At 34.0% G+C, this 21,423-nt stretch overlaps 1 protein-coding gene and 1 pseudogene across 2 annotated transcripts; one reads left to right on the top strand and one right to left on the bottom strand.

The window, feature by feature from the left end:
* Window positions 1–399: 399 nt before the first annotated feature.
* LOC120087764 (Got1/Sft2-like vescicle transport protein family) lies at window positions 400–14,604 on the bottom strand. 2 transcript variants are annotated; one of them, XM_039044653.2, is made up of 7 exons: window positions 14,446–14,604; window positions 14,179–14,359; window positions 12,260–12,313; window positions 9,362–9,435; window positions 4,957–5,074; window positions 4,770–4,828; window positions 400–841 (listed from the first exon to the last, which is right to left on the bottom strand). In XM_039044653.2, the coding sequence occupies exons 2-7, from the start codon at window positions 14,332–14,334 to the stop codon at window positions 763–765; spliced, it is 540 nt and encodes a 179-aa protein (XP_038900581.1). In that variant the 5' UTR covers window positions 14,335–14,359; window positions 14,446–14,604; the 3' UTR covers window positions 400–762. The 2 variants fall into 2 exon arrangements, with proteins under 2 accessions (XP_038900581.1, XP_090162149.1); XM_090306023.1 differs by having other exon boundaries at window positions 14,179–14,574.
* Window positions 11,337–11,792, top strand: LOC150033394 (large ribosomal subunit protein uL23 pseudogene; annotated as a pseudogene).
* Window positions 14,605–21,423: the final 6,819 nt, after the last annotated feature.

The raw sequence follows: 21,423 nt of genomic DNA, 5'->3' as shown, positions 1-21,423 counted from the left end.
AAATGTGAATAAAAATGACAATATCAATGGATATTCTAAAACAAATATAACAAAATATTCAAAAAAATTATTTAAATTAATAAATAAACATTTTACACTATTTAAAATAAATTCAAATGTTTATTTATATGAAATATTTATTATCCATATTATGTTCACGTTAGTACCATTTTGTTGTTTATTTTTTATATTTCATAATTTTTTTTTCATCATATAAGAAAAATATCATATAAGAAAAATGTCGATTCACCTCCAATCTACGCCGGACTCATAGAAAAGTGAAAATGTTTGCCTATCAACAAAAACTGAATATCATTTGTTCATAAGTGCATTCAAACAAAAAGGCCAGACCAACCGAGTGCGTTTTTTTTTCCTTTTTCGTACAAAGAAACTCCAAACTTTCGTCAAAGAAATAAAAGTTACATTACATCAAAAGAGGTCATTCCACCAATGTCAGGTGTTATTTTATGAACTCATTCCACATGTTAGGCAGCCTACTTCTACTCAATCCCTTCAAGAATGACACAAGTGAGAATATATTATCGCCAAGGCTTAGAATACTGTTTAAAGCACACGCTGTACTCACTCACATTAGAAGATATTAGTTTGAGCGAGAGAGTAAGAGATGCCTAAGCAGACATAAACATGGCCTAAAAACACACATTATACAACATAGTTCGATGATGCCACCTTGTTGTGCATGTGGCAATGTCGAGAGCCAACGCCGCGCCACAAGAACCAATGCTGATTTCAGAGCATTCCCTAGAACTCAGTATCCAAACAAGCTACCATAACCTTTGAAACCATCGACCTTGCAAAAGGTACATAGCTCAAGCTATACCTATCAAAGAAAAGAGAGGAAAACGTGAATCAGTAAAGCACCATTCTTATACAATATTCTCCTATCCATCCTTTTTTCTCTGACGTAAATCAGCTCTTCTGTCTTTCATGTTTGAAAGTGGGAGAGCTCCGTGAACATACAGAACTGATCCTTGTAGCAATAACATTTTAGTTTTGATATTTGACAACAATATCAACTGAAAATTCATAACTATTGCAATTACAAGCCACCACATTTTGTTCTCTTTGAACCAACAAATTGGACTTGATCACCAGAAATTAGCTCAAGACATTTCATTTGAAATTACAATCAATCAACAAAACAAGAACCCAGACCCAGTGAAGGGTTTAAATGCTAAATTGGAGTTGTTAAAAAAAAAAAGAAGAAAGAATTAGCAAATGTGTGGGATATTCAGAAACTATTTGCAAAAGTAGAGTTTTTTTTTTTTTTTTTTTTTTAAAAAAGGCAGTAGATGCAATCAATTATAACTTCCAAATTTAAAAATTTAGTCCTCAAATCTAAGTGTTAAAATTGGATCAAATTAGACCTTCAAACTTACATAATTGTATAAATTGTAGCATTTGTATAAGTTTGAGGGTTCAATTTTATCATTTACGAGTCTAATTTCTACAAATATTATAACCTTGAGGGTCCAATTTTAACACTGGTAGAAGTTTAGGGGTCTAATTTACAATTGAAAGTTTGAGGGTTTAATTGAAACTACTACCCTACTTCAGGAGTGGTTTTTGTAATTAGCCTAAAAAAACAAAAAAGGCAGAAGAAGGAGATTAAAAAAATAACAAAATAAATAAATAAATAAACCAACAAAAAAGAAAGAAGAGGTAGAGGAAGGAGATAAAAAATAATAAAGCAAAATACACTCTTGTCCCTAAGGTTTGAGGTTAGTGTCTATTTGGTCCTTAAAGTTTCAAAATGAGCATTTTAGCACCTGAGGTTTGGAAAATAATTCTAAATGGTTCATGAGTTAATTTGACCATTAGTTGACTAACAGAAAAGTAACGTGGCATGTTGAGTAGACAAATGTAAATGAGATGGCAACTTTTACCAAATTATTATTATTATTATTTGAATTAGGTAACTTTTCTTTTTCCTTTTCCCTCTCCCGTTTCCTTTCCGTCACCATCCTCCATCCCACCTTCGAAACCTAACTCTTCACCTATATAGTAGTCTGATTTTGCAGCCGTGTCACATAGCAGACTACAACGACAAAGAGGCAGTGAGGGCTAAGGGCATCAAGTTGGGTTTTGGGTTCCTTTTTTCTTTGTTTGGACAAATAAAAGGGTCATGGAAATTGAAAGATTTTTTTCCACTATTCTATACGTGGCCACAATCAATGAATATTAGTTTGTGAGGGAAAAGTTATGGGTTCTTCATTTTCTTTGAGTTTGCAAGTTAGATGGCTTTTTTTTTTTTTTTTTGGCAAAATTCACTTTTGGTCCTCCAAATCTAAAGCTGATAGGTATTTGGTCCCTAAGGTTTCAAAAGAAACATTTTAGTCCCTCAAGTTTGCAAAATGATTCTAAATAGTTAGTCCCTAAATTAACTTTTACCTAATGGAATTGTGACTGGACTGTTATACGTTGAGTTGGATTAGTTGACATGTCAAGTTCATCCAATTATTTGGCAAACAAATTTTAAAATTAAACTCATTTACATAAAAATAAAAATGGTTTAGAAATATTCAAAGTCTTCTCCTCCCAATGTTCCCTACCCTAGCCGTCAAGCACTTCTACCCAGGCACCTTCATAAAAGAATTTCGAGCTTACAAATTAGGTTCATCACCAGATCTTATATGTGCTAATAACTTTTCAGGATCAATTACAATCCATTCCTTGAGACTGATATAATAAAATGGTCCACATTGGCTGGTTGAATTTAATCGTGGAAGAGATAATATGTGTCACTGGACGGCTACTGACCCTTAAAAGATCAATATACCACACCATTTCAACCTGGGGATAAGTTCTTTTTTGTATGGTAATGGAACAACCGTGGAGTTTTTTTTCATTTCTTTTTTATGTTTCGTTTATTAGAAATTTCGACCGCCAATGAAGTCTGCAATGGCCGGCAAGTTTGTAATGGGGAACAGGACTGTGGCAAGCAATCGAGTTGACCATAGGCAGAAGTACTTGACGGCTAGGGTAGGTAGGGCACGTTGGAGTGGGGAGAGCTTTTGAATATGTTTAGCCATTTTAATTTTAACTTGATGAGTATGATTCTAAAATTAGTATTTCAATTTATTTGCCAAATAATCACACAAGAACTAACATGTCAGCCCTCTTAACAGTCTAGTCACAATTTCATTAGGTTAAAGTTACATCAGGGACTTTTAGAATCATTTTGCAAACTTAAGGGATTAAAGTATCTCTTTTGAAACCTTAGGGGGCGTTTCGGGCAAGAAGTTGGTTATTATAGTCCTTGATTACTATAGTTGGATTATAATAGTTTGTGTTTGGGGTGTAGATTATTTTAGTGTGGTTATAATATTATGTATTTGAGGTGTAAACTATTTTAATTTGAGAAGGAAATAGTAAATACTGTTGTAAAGGAAAAAAAAAACGATGAATGTAAAATAGTAAAACTATAGCAAATACTAAATACTATAGCAAATTGGAGTTTTGAAATAGTGTTGACTGTAGCTAATTGAGGACTACAAAAGGTGGTTATTATAGTCTCAGGACAGTCGTTGCCTCAAACGCCCCCTTAAAGACTAAATAAACATCAACTTCAAACCTCGGAGACCAAAAGTGCATTTTACCCCCTTTTTTCCATATTTGGCTTGCTCTGAATTCAGTCTATTATAATTTTACTACAAATTGGTATAATTCAACAACTCATACCCAACCGTGTTTCTCTTCTTTTTCATAAAGAAATGGTTTTTTTCAACAAATGGATTGTTTTTCTACCTTCGTTGAGTGTTGGGTGTTTTACAACCTTCAGTTCTCTAAGTGTGTTATTGAAGAGATAGATTTAAAGGAGGAATACTGGGAGAGAGAAAGGAAAAGAGAGAGAGAAAAAAGATAAAAGAATTACCTAATTAAAAAAATAAATATAAATCGGTAAAAAATGCCACCTCACTAAAAATTTGTCTACTTAACATGTCATGTCACTTTTCTATCAGTCAGCTAATGGTCAAATTAACTCAGAGACCATTTAGAAGTATTTTTCAAATCTTAGGGGCTAAAGTGTTCATTTTGAAAATTCAGGGACCAAATAGACACTAACCTCAAATCTTAAAGACTAAAAGTGCATTTTGTCCGAAAACAAATAATAAGAATAAGAGAGACGGGAGAAGGAGACTAAACAAAAGACAGAAAAAGGCAGCGAAGGAGAAGATCAAAACGGGGAAGAAGAGATATCGGCAAGCTCCCCGGTAAAACAAAACGAAAATAAAATAAAAGAATGACCAAAAAAAAAGAAAGAAAGTGCGTTATTACCAGGGACGCAACTCAATAAGACAACAAAACAACTCTATTTTTGAAAGAAGTTCCAAAATACCTCACATATTTGCTATTTTTTTTTAATAACCCTAACTTGGCATTTAAACCCCCAGTGAAGAGGTTCTTATAGTGAGTTAGAAATGATTCCTACAGAGGAACTTGACAGTGGCAGAGCCAAATTTAACTGATGTTTCCACAACTGGCACTAGTAGTGAAGGGTTCATTTGAGTTCACGTGCTTAAATATTTCCTTCAAAGGAATGTGCATTGTCATTAAACAGAAAAAAAAAACCCAAATAAATAAGGAGGACAAAATAATCTGATAATCGATTTTAGTTTAATAAATTTAAAGAAACATGCACAGGCACAGACACACGACATCTGCTCTAGATTTTCAAGAGAAATTAATAGATGTTAAAATGAGTGAGATAAAATAGTAAGATATGAGAAGAAACTACGTATACTAACCAAATTAGGGCACCAAATTCCAAAATGAGTGCAAGAAGTGTCAACACCTTGTTGTGAACCTGCATTGTAATGATATGAAAGGAGATGAGACATTAACAATGACTTGCCTCAACGAAGACGAGGATTCCCTATACATGGGTCATGGGTTATTACTATAAGATTTCAAGGGAACCACAGCACAACTTACATAGAGAGCACAAAAAAGGGCAAATATCATGCTAGCAAGGTATATAGCTGTTGCATAAATCCGAACAGGATCAAGCATCATTGTCACTTGCCTTTTGGGGCCTATGAGAAATGCTGTGCTGCCACAAAAACAATCAAACTTAGCAACAACAAAAAAATAAAATAAAATTTCGAAAGTATCCAAGGTCAGAGTTTGGTTGGATCAGATGCAATGAGAGAGGAATACAATGCTTTGGTAAAACAAGAAACTTGGGTTTTAACCCCCTTACCAAGTGGAAAGACAGCAATTGGGTGTACCGAATTAAGCATAATCCTAATGGAAGCACACTGAGGTGGATTTTCATTTTGTTCGGGAGAAAGTTGTTCATAAAGATGTGCTTCTTCAATATGTTCATACTTCTCAGCAGCTTGTCAATATGTTCACTAAAGCTCTTACTTTCGATATATTTCATACTTATGTTCCAAACTAATGTCCTAGCCGGTCATTTTTTTTAGGAGGATATTAACAGTAGTTTATTACAAGTTGTAATTTCTGTTTTAGCCTTTGAATCTGTTAGATTAAATCTTTTATTTAGACCCTATAATTCCATTAATGAGAATATCCTATTGTGAAAAGTTCCACAAACCATCTTGAACAGGGTCCCACATACCTTTGGTCCTTTGCCATTATTTTTTTTTTTTTTTTTTTTTTTTTTTCCTGCAGTCGTTGCACATCTTATTGAACCACCCATATGAAGACACTACCTTACCTTCAAGGAACTGTCGGCGAACGAGTTTGGACAAAAAAATGGGTTAAAGAGTTGTATGACCCACATGTCGAATTCCAATGGCCTACCCCACAAACTTTGGCTTACTTTTTTATGCTAGCTTACAATCTTGAACATATAAAATACCTAACCATTTAAGCCACAGATCAAGTAAAGAAGAGTTAGCTATAGCTAGACCTACTTAAACCTGGATCCAACACTGAGGGTTTCGCTCTAGAGTTCTCCCTTCGAGAAAGGCAAATTTTTTTTGACAGGCTAGCTTATTCACAATTTTGTGGGAGATTTAGATTAAGAGGAATTATAGAATTTTTAAAGAGAGAGAGATAGGGTGAGAAAGTTTGGGATGTGGCTAGGTTTAGAGTCTCCTTATGACCGTCAGCCAGCAGGCCTCTCTCATTGGGGCCCTTATTTTTCTTTTCTTTTAAGCTCTTGTATATTCTTTCACTTCTCTTGATCAAAGAGCGGTTTTTATCCCCAAAAGAACAAAGGGAACTCGGAGGGTTCGTTTCAATTTACAGCCTGCTAAAATACCTGTAGTCTAAACAGTAATATCTTTTTCTTTTTATCATTGCATACCCTACTCTCACACTGCTGACACTTTGATGCCTATATTGTTTGTATCTTCCTCATCACTTGCAATATTTCTAGAAAAGACCCCTAGCTAATTTCATCAACTCCTTTGATTCCCTTCCTCGTTCCCACAAAACCCATCTTCAAATTCATTTGCAAGTTCACCACCTTATGTCTCTCCTCTTTCATCACACCACATTTCAGATCCTATGAATTGTGTTCTCACATCTTTCTTCTTCTTTTTTTCTTTTCTTTTCTTTTCTTTTTTTCTTTTTTTTTTTTTTTAAATTTTAAGAAACAAGAAGATTTGCATGAAAATTATCAAAAGGAAGACAACTTAAGGACAAGGGGTAGAGAGAACTCCCTCCCATAAGAGCCATAACAAACCGATGGCATTAAGTACTTCTTGGGATTCTTCTTTTGCAACACCTCTAAAGTATTAGGGTTGCCATTCAACATAATCCATATCAAAATAATGATCCGTTCTGAGCTTTTGGACTTCCAAAGGGTTGACTACTCCTCTTTAATCATTGGCAGAAGATACAAAATGTTTGGTTAGAAATTTAACCGATAAAATACTTGAAGGTTCAAGAGACCAAAGTTTAGAATCATCATTTTGCCCAATAGAAGCAGCTGAAACTCAGGAAATAAATTATTGAAAAAATCGAGTATTTCTTCATCCTTTAAGAGTCGACGAAAAGGAATATGCCAAGCACCAATTAAAGCATCCCAATGATCCAAAATAGGCACATTAGGAGATGAGCAAACAGCAACCAGCCGAGGGAAAGAAGGTTTCAAAAAAGAAGTTCCCAATTTGAAATGAACAAGAGCATCAAATTGCTTGCAAAGCTTTGAGATATTCATCCAAGGGCTTCAAAAGCTCAAATTAGTTCTTGAAGCAGAATTCCAACCAAAAACTAAAGAACCATGAATGATGATAATGACTTTCTTCTAAAAAGCATGTGGTTCATTCACAAAACACCATCCCCATTTAGCTAACAAAGCCATATTTCTGGCTTTTAAATCGCCAAGGAAAACTCCTCCATCCAACTTCGACTTTGAAACTAAGCTCCTTCTCACCAAGTAGTTGATATTGCTACCTGCAAGCCATATTTCTGAATTTTCTCTAACACCGGGCCTTGGCTACCAGAAAGTTTCTGAATTGGGATATCCTCCAAGAGGCAGACCCAAGTATCATTCAAAAAGTTTTCAAACCCCAGCACCATTCAAAAAGTTCCACCGTTTGGATTAGTGAATTGAACATATCGTCATTATCTGTACAAAAAAGTAAGGTATCATCGGCAAATTGAAGGCGAAAAACGTGAACCTTGTCTTTTTTTTTTTTTAGATGGAAACGAGACTCTTCACTAGTAAAATAAAATAAGACTAATGCTCAAAGTACAAGAGAGGCGTGAACCTTGTCTTTTCCAACTCTAAACCATCATAAGCCCCTTTAAGATGAACTTTTTCAATTAAAGCGCTAGAAACCTCATTTACAATTAGGAAAAGGAATGGAGAAAGTGGATCCCCTTCTTAACCCACGAAAAGCCAAGATTCTTCCACGAGGACGGCCACTAATAAAAGTTGAAGACCGATTGAAGTGTTTACATAACTAAATTTACCACAATGAAAAGATGAACAATCCACATTTTTTAACAAATTTGGAAACAAATGTATAAAATAGAGAAAATTGGGATGTCCTAACCTACGATGCCAAAGCATGATTTGTTTAGGAACAGAAAGATAATTGATATTACTAAGACCCTAAGTCATTTTTATTAGTAAAAGAACCTTCATTGAAGTATAGAGACCATCAAACATCCTAGCGCTCCCAAGTTGTGATGCAGAAAAGCATAATGAAGGTGATATGACAATTTGAATCTCGACAAAGCTTTCTGACAGATAAAAGGTTACAGGAAAGAAAGTTGAACCAAATGCTGAAAAACCAAACTTGAACCAAGTAAATAGTGAACCAAACCGAACTAAACCGATTTATTTGAACCAGCGACAACAAGCAACGGTGTTGGTGGCGCTCAGTCTTTGCTGGAAATAACCATCAACCTCGCTGGAGAACTTGTCGAATAGGAAGGCCCACGAAGCTTCAAAGCCTTTGATAGTCTGTGACTCACAAAGAATGGCCACCTGAACTTGAATCACTTGTGACCACACAATATTTTGACCGGAAGTAGATTACACCACTTAGAGTCAGCAGCTAGGTTCTTCTGATTCTAGCCGCGATGGCTAGGGTTTTTTTCCCCCTCTCTTTTAGGGTTTTAGAGAGGGCCCACTATGATACCAACTCCAATTTGGTATGGAAATGTTATTATATTTCTTCTCTATATTTGTGAGCAAATACAAGGTCTTTTTATATAGAAGAAAGACCATCTACCAACAACGAAACAATCTTAAAAATAAATTATAAACAAACAAATAATGCACATCTAATATCACAAAGATATAAAGGATATCCAGAAATCCAACAGAAAATCTAATCTACCCATTCTTTTCACACCAAATAGCTCAAAAGAAAGTTTTGCCGATAGCAAGTCAGAGAGTTTTCCAATCTTCTATGAACAGATATCGTACAAAATATCTTTTGTATGGATTTGGTCGATTTTTATTTGAGCTAGTTCAAATTGTGATTCCCAGCATTCAAATTGATTCCTATATTTATTGCTCACACCAAATTTGGTTCACCTCTCCTAGATTTTCAAAGTTCAAGCATAAAAGTTCCATGAACGTTCCTGGGAGTACTGTACTCACCAATTACATGAACCAGCAGTCAAAACCTATTACCACTTACCATCCACCCAACCAAACACCAAAACAGGGACTGTGAAAACTAACCAGGCCAACTAAGCATATCAACCAGATGAATAGGATTTAACACATATTTAGCTGACTGCAATACCGAACAATATTTTTAAGATTAGAGACAACTTTCGATCAAGAGCAAAGACCAGTCACCAAAACGGAAGATAGTATACCTGCAATAAGCTAAGTGAAGCTTATAAAAAAAGCCCCTCAATAAGTATTAATCAGAACGTAGAACAACATATAAACACAAACCTTCCAAGTGATAGCATGTTTCCCAATGTGAAAGCTATTCCAAATTTGATTGGATTGAAGAAAACAAGCATAGACTGTAGCATGCAAATAAACAAGATGCATATCAGTGCTTACAAGAAGATAATCAATTCCGTCCAGAGTAAGTGTTGAATATATCAAACTTTAGAATTCAAAGAAGTAAATGTTGAATATATCAACTTAAAGAAACTTTTCCTTGACCTGAAAACTAGACGAGGAATAGAATTCCTAGCTTCTACATTTGTGTGACCATTTTTTTTTAACCTAGAAACAAACTTTTCATTATCAATGAAAGATACATCAAATGTTCAAAGGTAAAAAGGATTGAGTGGTATTGTATAAGCATATCAATACAAGCCAATTTATAATTGTGTGGATGGAGTATGAAAACCTTCTATGCAGAAAAATATACATGCAGATGACATGATATATCTGCAGTTGGATTGCTAAACAATCCCAGATTTTGTCTAACAGTAAAAGGACATTCAGAGAAAAATCTTGTCCAACAGTATTAGAACATAACATATCTTCATCCACTGCAGTTCTTCAAACAATATTTTTTTCAATATGAAACAGAATATGTATATCCATATCGACAAAAGGATGACAAATTAAAGAGCAAGGAGTAGAGAGAACCCCTGACCCAAAGCAGAAAGAGCTAAGACAAAAAAGTCTTATAAATTATAATAATCAAGGCAAAGGCTATAAGTACATAAAAAATCTTTGTGACTTGAACTCTACCAAAGAAGCTGCTGTATACCATGGACAAAAGAACCCTTCAAACTTCTACAATCTTCAAGGATTCTAAGATTTTGCTCCTTCCAAGTCTACCATAAAACAGCTTTAATGGCACAGCCCTATAGAACTTGCGAGGCCTCCAATTATACACACTTGTAAGAGAATGGGCAATAATGGAAATTCAGGTGGAACAAGTCATTAGTGGGGAGTGGAGTCTGTTAGAAAGAAGAGGAGAGCACAGGTACGAGATGTTTATGAAGGGATTTTGGGGAAAGAGAGAGGTATGAGAATTGTGAGCGACCTAAGGCTTGGGGGAGAGGATTTCCAGCCCTCTTGAATGTGTTGGTTGTTATCTTTATCTTCTTTTGAACTTGTTCTAGTTTTCTTCTTGTAGTCATGATATTTTCTGCTAATATACATAAATAACATACAGAGGTCCTTGCTCTGTATTTCTCGAAATTGTGTACTTTGTTAGGATTTATAAGTGCAGGTGAAGGGACTCCTAACAGAAAAATGACTCCCTAACAAGACCTCAAGCAGCCAATCATCAACCTTTTAGGGGAGACAAATGGAGACCAAACTCTTCTAAAATAAAGGACCAATCATTGAGCACAAAAGGGCAATGGAGCAGCAAGTGAATCAGTGATCAATGGTTTCTTCCCCATTAAACACAGAAAGCAGGTTCAAACAGATTGCAGAATGTCGTTCTCATGAAGTTCAGATTAAATTGGGGTAACCTCAACAAAGTTCAATCATTTGTTCTGAAATTCCCTTGCAGCAATAGGTCTGAAGAAAAAGCAAAAATCGTGTGGTCAAATAAAGTGATATAGCTTGGATGTTATATATGAAAGAAGCATCCGTGACTTTGAAGGGTTCTCCAAGTGTGGATGAAACCCATAAATGTTTTCTTAACCACTATATGTAGTTCTCTGTCAAAAATCCTTTTTAATATTTCTTCCTTTTTGAATTAAGCCAATTGAGGAACCTTTAGTAGCTCTCTTCGGCTCATACTTTTTCATATCCAACAATGACCAATCTTCAAAATCTTTATGATGGTAAGAGACATGGACCAGTGAGTTGTTCTATAAATACACAACCTCTATTTGTGATTCTGATTGAAGGTCATATCTAATAGCTCCGTTTTAGAAACCCTAATTCACTTTCCATCTTGCCATCCCTCTCTTCGCAGGTAAGTTTTTCTGGTCTAGGATATTCAACAATGGCACCTAAAGCCGACAGTAGCAAAAAGGCTGATCCCAAGGCTCCAGCCTTGAAGGCTGCCAAGCAGTTAAGTCTGGGCAAAGTTTCAAGAAGGCTAAGAAGATTAGAACATCAGCAGATTCCATAGGCCAAAGACACTGAAGAAGGATAGGAATCCCAAGTATCCTAGGATCAGTGTACCTCCAAGGAACAAGTTGGACCAGTATCAAATTTGAATTACCCACTGACCACAGAATCTGCAATGAAGAAGATTGAGGATAATAACACCCTTGCCTTTATTGTTGAAATTTGTGCCAACAAGAAAAGTATTAAAGATGCTGTCAAGAAGATGTATGATATTCAGACCAAGAAAGTGAACACCTTAATCAGGCCCGATGGAACGAAGAAGGCAAACATTAGGTTAACTCCAGATTATGATGCCTTAAATGTAGCAAACAAGATCGGTATCATCTAAACTGCAAACCTTGGAACGAGTATTTTCATTGCAATTTGTTAAATGATTAAATTTTGGAGAGCATTTTGTAGTAGGACTCTAGTTTTATTTTAGCTTCTTTTTTTTTTTTTTAATACGTACTGGTATTTGTTCGCTCAGATAGACTGTGTTCACAATACTTGGAATGATGGAATATGCATTCCAACCATTTTCATTACTATTTGTAATTCTATGCTACATGCAACTTAGATACACAAAGACAACCTCCATTTATTTCTACTGAAATGATAAAACAAATTAGCAGATAGCAACAAATTAACAAAGGTAGATAATACCATCTCGGACTTACACTTAGTGTTGCATTACAAATGAAAAGATCACCTTCTATTACGAAGTCAACATTACACTTGCGAGGTATAGTATGTGTAAATTTGGAAAGACTTAAAAAACAGAAAGGTGAGATCAATATTAGTTTCAAGGATACTTACCATCAACGTACATGTTACACCAGCAACAAAGCATATGGCAAAACCATAAAATCGCTGTTAAATTGAGAGAGGGAGAGGGATAGATCAGTAGGATACAATTTCCAATAGATGAACAATATTAAAAACACAACAGAGGATACAGAAAGATAATTGGAAAGGGCATAAATTGGCATATGCTTAGAAAGTCAGATTGTGGATCAATCAGTCCAAAGTTCTTTCCCTTCATCCAGCCATGGGGGAATTTAACTAACCAACCATTCCCAAAAAGAAAAAATACTCAACTCATAACTCCACATCGACCAAACAAAAAAATATAAGAAAAGTTCAGGTGTGTTTTACTAGATGGATCCTTCAAAACATTTTGCGGATGAATGCTTCAATAGAGGATTCAGTAACCTGACGATGTTAACAAACAGTAGACACCCAACGGTTGTTAGATGCTTAAAAGAGTATTAGATCTTCTACATTCTTCGGAAATAGATACATACAATATATACATGTTCAAACTTGTGGATACAGAAAATAATAGTGAAAAATAATACATTTCTTAATGGAAAACAAAAGGACTGATTTATTAGACTTGCTCTAACTTACAAGAAAAAAGTTAGAGCGAAATAAAAAAAAAAATATATATATATATATAATAAATAAATAAAATTGATTCTGTCAGGATAATGAATACTTTCATCATTTTATCTAAAAAAGTATGCTTTTTCATTTAAACAATAATAAATAATGGTAATAGTCGTTTCTTTTTTGGCTTTAAAATTAGCCTTCAATAAGAAAAACTGAAAGTACTTGAAGATCATTGAAAAACAAAAAAAGAAAAAAAGAAAAAAAAAAAGGCAATCACAAAATGAAAGAGCCTCCAAAGACAGTTCAAAGTTGGCTGCCCTTCCCTCTAGTTCAGTGGATTCTCTTTTGTTGGAGATATTTTAGAATCTGTTAGGTCGCAGAATGAATTTTCTAATGGTATCAATCACTTTTCTCGCCGCACTCTAATTCAACTATCCCACAGATTTTTAAAGGTGTATGGCCACATACTTATAAGTATTAAGTACATGAATAACATTTTTCCATCTTTTCTTTCTGATTATAGAAAGCTATCCCTCATCTGTGAGACTTGATATCGTATACAATAATGCAAAATTGTCCACGTCTTTTATAGGAACAAATCTGCATTGAAAGAATGAAAAACTGCAAAATAAGAGGTAAGCCAAACCCCTACGTCCTACCCAATGGTGATCACAAGAAATTCTTCCAACCGGCCAACATATCATTTATTGTTAAAGGAACTAACATTTACACCATGATAAAGCAGTCGCGATTCAAGAAAAGGAAAAATATAAAAAGGCTTCCCATTGTTGTTTAAGGTTTTCTTGCATCTTCTAAGCCAAAGACTCCAAAGGAATGTTCTATTGATCTATAACCAGAGAGTCTCCCAATCTTTTTTCGAGAGGATGGCAATCAATACAGAGGATAGGAGCTCTTATACAATGAAGATGGAGAATAGGATCTCATTTAGGTCAGATGGACAAGGTGACATGCCAATAACTGTTTTCCAAACACTGCCGGTAGTAATACAAAGTTGTTATTTGCAAGAGACTTTACATAACTGAAGTTTTACTTCTTCCGCGATGAGTATTCAGTTTTAGTCAAGCATGTACAAAGATTTACTTCCTCATGGCATTTAATTGATTCGAACAAAATTATGAGAGAAATCCAGTTACATTCTTCGTGGAGTTAGACCAATATTTCATAAATCAAAGTCAGTAATGCGAATTATATTTCAAAATTGCCATACCGGGTTTACATATAATACAAATAACGACAAACAAAAAGATCAAAATGTTGCTTTCCTGCACTAAATTCAGCAAGGAGAGAATCGAAATTCGAACCTAAAAAGCAGGGGGGAAAACCTGTTTTGTGGACAGCGTGCAATTGCGATTGAAATCATCCATAAACCAGGAAGAGTTACCGTCATCAATGGTAGCAGTAGAAGCTTGGCGTTCGTCGTCCACCTCAACTCCTACTAACATTTTCATTTTCTCAAACGCCTGATTCATCTTCTCCATGACACAGCTGCCGCCGGTTCAAATTCTGGGAAGAAGAGGGGAAATTGAGAGAGATCTAACGCAAAGGAATGTACGAAATGGATAGTTGAGCTGATTGAAGCAAAAACTTGCCACCAGCAATCACCAAATTCACCAGCAGCCCGTTCCACCCGTCGCCGTCGGGGTCCAACGCGGTCGTTCACAGATTTTGAGGTGTGGGCTCCTTTACTATATGTCCAACTCTGTCGTGAATGTTAAAGTGTTTGGGAGGTGGATCGAATGAGTTATTATAATTAATTTGGTATTTTGTTTTTTTTTTAAATAATAATAAGTCAATAGAAATTATTTCAACTTTTAAGGGACTATTTGGGTTGAGATGATACAGGATGTGGAGAGTTATGATCGAATATGAACTATCAAGTATATTCAAGTACTGAGATAATATACGATACACGGAAAATGACGATTAGATACGAAATACTCGGTGAGATAGGATAATGGGTCTCCAAATATGAGAATATACCATCTCATGTTGGACCCCCAAACGGCCCCTAAAATTTCTTCCTTTGTTACGTATAGTAGCTTGCTTTCAAAAGGTTATCTTTACCTTATAAATTTAGTTAAGAATTCAACGTACTTAATAAAAATGCAAGTCCTGGTAAGAAATGAGAATGAAATAAACTTAATTTTAAAAAACAAAACCAAATTGTTATCAAACTGACCTTAATATTTGGGATGCTAATCATACTATGTTAGAACAATTATTAATTTTAGTTCCTGTGTTTTAGTCTATAGGTTCATTATTTATTAAGTTTTTAAAATATACTTTTTGGATCTCTTATGCTTTATTTATTGTTAAGATTTTGATCAGAATGATTTCAAATAACAAAATTTTAAAGGCAGAAAATTATTTCAAATTATTATGTGCGTTTGGAACTTAATTGATTTGAAATAATTTAAATTTAAATTTATTATTTGGATATCATGAGAAATAAAAAGAAAATGTGACGTTTTACCTTTTTTGCCCTTATATGTGGGAGGGAATTATATTAATGACTATAAATTACTTTTATATCAAATAACAATATTAGGTGCATCAATTTGGAGAACATATTATTCAATCAAAATAAATTAACTTATTGAATAAAAAATTACATATGTCATAAACGTAGCAAGGTTGGGAGAGTTTTAGTTATCCTAGTATAAAAATGATCTATAAAAAAGATCTTGGAAAATTTTAGTTATAGTAGCATAAAAAATATCTTATGAGTTTTACATAAGGTAAAAAAGATTAGGTGGAGTAAAATTGGGAAGAACTATTTTTGAGTTTAAAATCCATCTAACTCTAATGGTTTTGGAAAGGATTTTTTTTTTTTAAAAAAAAAAAAAAAAAAAAAAACAAGACTTGAAATCTTAATTGATTTCAAATCCTTTACTATTTCAAGCTATCCAAACACAGTATGATTTGAAATCATTTTAAATCTGTGCATTCCAAATAAGGGGTTAGTTTTGAGAAATTAGTTTAGAAGGTTTATATTTCCATCACAACCATTAAATAGCAAATTATTATTATTAATTTTAATGTCGATGTGACGTAAAATAAAAAATAATAAGAAGAAGAAAATAAGCAAAATAAATTTCTTCCTTTTTCACGTTCCCTCTTCTCACATTCTCTCTCTCAAACAGAGATAGAAGTAGAAAGATGAAGAAAATTTGAAATTAGATTAGGGTTCCTCCACCATTACAAATAAATGAAAGCTAACTTAAATACAAGAGAATAACTAAGGTTCAATAGACTTTTATACATACCATAAACTAACTAAATAACATCTAAATAATACCATCGTCAATGTGAATTTCTAGTTTTAAGTGATTTTGAACCATATCTATAAAAAGTGATTTTGAACCATATCTAAACCTACTTTTCATTTAAAAAAGGTCTAAAACCATAAAATATTATATATATATATATATATATATATATATATTATAGACAATCATGCCCCTCGTGAATCTCACAATGTATTTAAATTTAAAGAAAAAACCTAATCAAATAAAAAAAAATGAAGGTGACGTTTTTTATTACAAAATCTAAACAAATTCAATATCTAAATAAATTCAAAAAATACATATATAATTCAAAATCTAAACAAGATCTAAATAAAAATTCCAGTTTTTTTAATGGGCCCTTTAAAATATATAAAAAAAAATAAAAAAATATTTACACACAGAGTTCCAAAAGTGCTTGCTCCAAAAGTATAAACCAGTAAATATTTTTTTATTTTTTCTAAGAATCTTCCCTTTCCCAATATAAAATGGGAATGCTTGTATTAATATTATTGAATAGACTGTACCCACATCCTATGACCAATTATTCATATTTATAAGTCGGTGCTTAGGAATTGATGTCTTTATCCTCATGACATGAGATCTCTAAGCATTGGATCTAAGAATCATATTGAACAATAAGACCCAAAAAACTCAACCCCAACTGTCCGAAAACCAATTTGATCTCAACCCCTAAGATAGACTAAATTCATATTACTTAAGTGATCTAATGAACCAAGGATCGAACAAAGTTAGAAACTCCCACCAATCCTTGATCTTCAACGCACTCTACAAATAAGAAAGATCAATAGATTGGACCACATCATGTGATCTAATTAATTAGGGTCATAGATTCCCAATTGAGTATGGACTTAATGCATAGAAGCCAATTAATTAGGGTTTAATGAGAACCATAATTGAACTAGTATATAAAGAAAGCTAAGGGCTATGGTTCCCAATATGCACTCAAGTCTTCTTGAATCCCATCTAAAAATCTCACTTAGGGCATTCAGAGTTTTGGTTGAGGAAGACAATAACCGCCTATAATTGCTATCGATTTTGCAATGGAATCCGGTATGTCATTCTTGACAATTTTGCATGAATGATCCTAAGGTTTATCTATTCAATATAGATTTGAAAGTAATTATGCTAACAAGTTAGAGCATGAATTTCATGTTGGATTGTTGGTTTTATGTATTTTGCATTGGTATTGTTGATTAAATTTTGGATGTAAAGAATTAAAAGAATTAAGAAAAAAAAAAACGGTCGATTTACTATAGCAACATTGTAAATCACCACGATGGTAGGTTGGAAATCTCCGAAGTCATTTTTCTAGGCAATATGTGTTCTTGCAACCCGTGTTCTTGTCGGTGGTATTTGGCATACCCATAACCGATTATGAATGATGTGCTGGTGGTGGATTAAAGTGGATTATTTTTTTTGTTGATTATTTTGATTGAACGGTGGTTTCCTAAAGTTATAAAAATAAATAAATAAATAACAAAAAAAAAACTTAGTTCTATTATTGTCAAAATTGAGGATGTTCAGTTGAACATTCTTGAGAAAAGTCCACCAATGTGATGAAATCCACTGGAAAAGGTTAAAGACCGATTGAAGGAGTTGGGTCTCTTGTCATTGCAAGTTTCGCCTATCGAGACTTTCGGTCAATGACCGATTGGAGTTGTCGTCGGACGGAGGTATCGGTCAATTATTAATTAAAGTCTTGTCGACGGTTCTTGGTTTTAATTATCAGTTTTTTTTTTATTCTTTAATTCTTAATGGATGACTTTATGAATCTAGTTTTAAATTTGATTGATAATGCAAAAGTTAATGTTGTCGTTGTTTTTTTAACTGAAAAGGTTATATTAATACTTAATTGATGCATACGAGTTTCTAAAACTCAATTGTGATTGATAATTTTGGAAATCGGTCGTTTTTTAAGGTAAAAAATGATTAAATTCAATGAATTTATTTTCTAACAGTTTCATAATATTGAATTTGTCAATTATTTGGATTAATTGCTGATTGAATTTCTTGTCTGCATTTCTAAGTTTTCTTGATTAATAATTTGGTAAAATTCTTGAAAAAGGTTCTTAGTTCTTGATTGATAAGTTTGTGAATTTAAATTTAATTTTGATTTATGATATTTGATGATATTCACATGTTTATGTTGCTTTAATTGTATTATGTGTATGCAATTATTGGGTGAATTTTGGTCAAGACTATTTGGTGTTCTTTTTCTATTATTTTTATACAATAATATTGTTATATTATTGTATCTTATATTTTAGATTGGATTGGTCAAAATAATATGTTACTAAAGTAGCCTCTGATATCTAGATTAATTTTATTATGAAATATAAGATGTGCATATTCTTGAATTTATGCCAATAATTATCGGCCCAAAGAAAGATAATTATTTGGCCAAATTGTGAGTATGCATGTGGTAATGAGTATGTGGAAATTATAAAGATCGCTCATGTGACAAATATCGGTCCAAAGAAAGGCTATTTTTTGACAGAGTTTATTGTCAGTACTTTGATTACTACATTGAGAGTATTATTTATAGTTGGTGTTTTTGCCCAAAGGCTAAACATCAATGTTGCGTTAGGTATCTTGTTAAGGAAGTCCGCTACATATGTGAAATTAGTTTGTTTATATATTAATTGTGAGTATATGTTTCGTTGTTTATTGTTTCCGTTGGTCTTGGAAATCTAAGTTCAATCCCTAAATTGAATGGATCGAACTTCAAGATTTGAAAGAAAACCTAGAGGTACTTCTCAGGTGTATGATTTTGGACCTTGCATTAAGGACTGATAAACCTACTTCTACTGAGGAACAACTAAATATGGCTAATATAGAAAAGTAGGAATGGTTAAATCCCATGTGTCTGATGATCATTAAGTACTTCATTCCAGAGTTTTTTCGAGGCTCTATCATGGAAAGTGAAAATACTAATAAGTTTCTTGCTCAAATTGAGAAATATTTTGCTAAAAATGAAAATGGAGAAGCAAGTAGTCTTTTGATTTCTTTGACTTCTACGAGGTATAAGGGCAATGGAAACATAAGGGAGTACATTATGGAAATGTCCAATCTCGCAGGTAAATTAAAGGCACTTGTGATGTTTAGATTTATGAAATGTGGAAAATGTGGATGATATGTGTTGATGGATAGCGTTGTGCACTCAAGTTTCCCCAGCAAAATCCAAGTGTAAATTCCTCTGAGTTTCCTGGCAAGTCCAGGGTCGAATATAGAGACTTGTGAAAATAGTTGCGTTACAGATTTTTATGAAAACTTGTGGTAACCGATTAAATAAATAAGTGTTGAGTTATTGTTGCGTTAATGAAAATAATAATAAATGCGGCAGAGTTTGAAAAGAGTTGGCAACGGAAAATACGATGAATATGCGGTGAACGGGTTGAGAAGAGTTTCGGCTAACACTCCCTAGGTTGCGTTCATGCCTTGTGATCATGCAACATACATACGATAGTAAGCCACCTCTTGACGTGAATGTCACGGCTTCTAAGGCTAGAACACATGCGATAAATATGTGATAAGTCTACAGGGTTTACACATAAACCTCTATTTCTATTTATGCGATGACAACATGACATTCACACAAATATGCGATTGCATAATATCGTTCATATTCTTAGGATGCATGCAATGCAAGTTGACAAATAGAGCTTATCTCTAAGTCCCTATTTCTTATTTATGCAAGCCTAATCTTACTCTTTTAAGTCAGATTCTAACCTAGCTCTCTCGAGACATTAGGTAATTTTTTTAGATTCTCTATCGAGCAACTCTAAAGGGATGTTTCGCACAGCGTAAAATAAGACAATCGCAAGCAATGAACTTCCTAGATCATGTTAGCTTAGTTCTTCTCAACCCATTCAACTAGTTTAGCTACCCATGCGTATTAAGAGAGTGAGCAGATGTAGAAATAGAACTTTCATTGAATAGATAAAAGATGAAGTACAGACTAACAATGCAAGTATAGTAAAGAGCCTATAGCAATTTCTTGCCACCAGGTGTTACACTGTTCTACTCGTGCTCTAAAGATATTCTCGCTTTCGCGAGAGTCAGCCCGCTCTCTGCTCTTACGCCCCAAGGTTCTCTCTTGAGTCGCCTTGGACGATCTCCGGCGTCGCCACTCTTCTCTAGCTCTGCCGTGAAATGGAAAAGAAAACTATGAACAGAGGTGTGAACTTGTAAAGTGATGAAGTAATCGACTGCTCAACCCCTTCTCTGAAGAATGGAATTGGTATTTATAGGGCATCAAAGGTGAAAGGCAGCTTCTCTCTCCTAGTTGTACAAATGGGACAACTTTAATTCCTGACTGATGCGCTGAATAGTTGTCACCGATAAAGCTGGATGTACTTTGTGACCGTTATCGGCTGTCAACTTAATTTGGATCCGACTGCCATCAGCTTTCTGTCCCATCAATCTTAATTGTCCTTTCATCTGGATGTATCCACCATGTTGCGTTGATTCTTCTTGGGTGGATGTTTGCGAGCACGATCAATGTAAAGTCTTGCGGTGAAGTTGCGCTCGACCAATGTATTCTTATGATCGCATTCTTTGCATTGCGTTAACGCATTATTCTGCACAAAAATATAGAGATCAACTGCCCTAATGGGTTGGACGCATGCGACCGCAATATTGTAGAATTTATGCTTAATGGACGCAATTTAACATATTCTATCAATGCAATCCAACATTGTTTAAGAATTTAGCACTATGATAACGTGCATTTTTGCTCATTATCAATTTAATATCGAGATAAACGAAAATTTACTCGTACCTCTTATACTTATCTCTCTTTTTGCACAATTCACTCAATTTAAGATAAGCCATAATACTCATAAGGATAAATGGATTATTAATGAGCTTATCTCACAATGTGTGCAATAAGAAGATAGTTATAAGAGAGAGAACAGAAAGTGCTCCTTTGGCAACTGACTATCGTGATAAGAAGAAAAGAAAATCTATGAATGCTGCAAAAGAGACATCTCAAAGACTGAAAATCCTTGTTCTGCAAAATGAAAGGCCATTTCAAGAAAGATTGTCCCAAGTACGCCAAGTTGCATGTAAAGAAGGGTAAACTTCTTACTTTGATTTGTTCTGAAGTTAATTTAGCTTCTGTACCTATAGATACTTGGTGGATAAATTTTGGTGCTACCACTCACATAAGTATATCGATGCAGGGTTGCCTATGGAGTTGAGCGCCAAGTGATGTTGAAAGATTCATCTATGTGGGTGATGACAAAGCAGTTCTAGTTG

This window comes from Benincasa hispida, chromosome 10 (assembly GCF_027475165.1).
Source record: "Benincasa hispida cultivar pf3 chromosome 10, pf3_genome.v1.1, whole genome shotgun sequence".
Taxonomy (NCBI): Eukaryota; Viridiplantae; Streptophyta; class Magnoliopsida; order Cucurbitales; family Cucurbitaceae; genus Benincasa; species Benincasa hispida.
Note: the sequence above shows the minus strand (reverse complement) of the source record. Positions and strands in the feature narration are given on the sequence as shown.

What these genes read in the sequence shown, in the direction of transcription:
- LOC120087764 (XM_039044653.2), bottom strand. Translation starts at nt 14,334, where the DNA reads ATGGAGAAGATGAATCAGGCGTTTGAGAAAATGAAAATGTTAGTAGGA. An exon ending in GCACGCTGTCCACAAAACAG is followed by an intron (nt 12,314 to 14,178) that starts GTTTTCCCCCCT and finishes TCAATTTAACAG; the next exon opens with CGATTTTATGGTTTTGCCAT. An exon ending in GAATTTGGTGCCCTAATTTG is followed by an intron (nt 842 to 4,769) that starts GTTAGTATACGT and finishes TTTCTTTGATAG; the next exon opens with GTATAGCTTGAGCTATGTAC.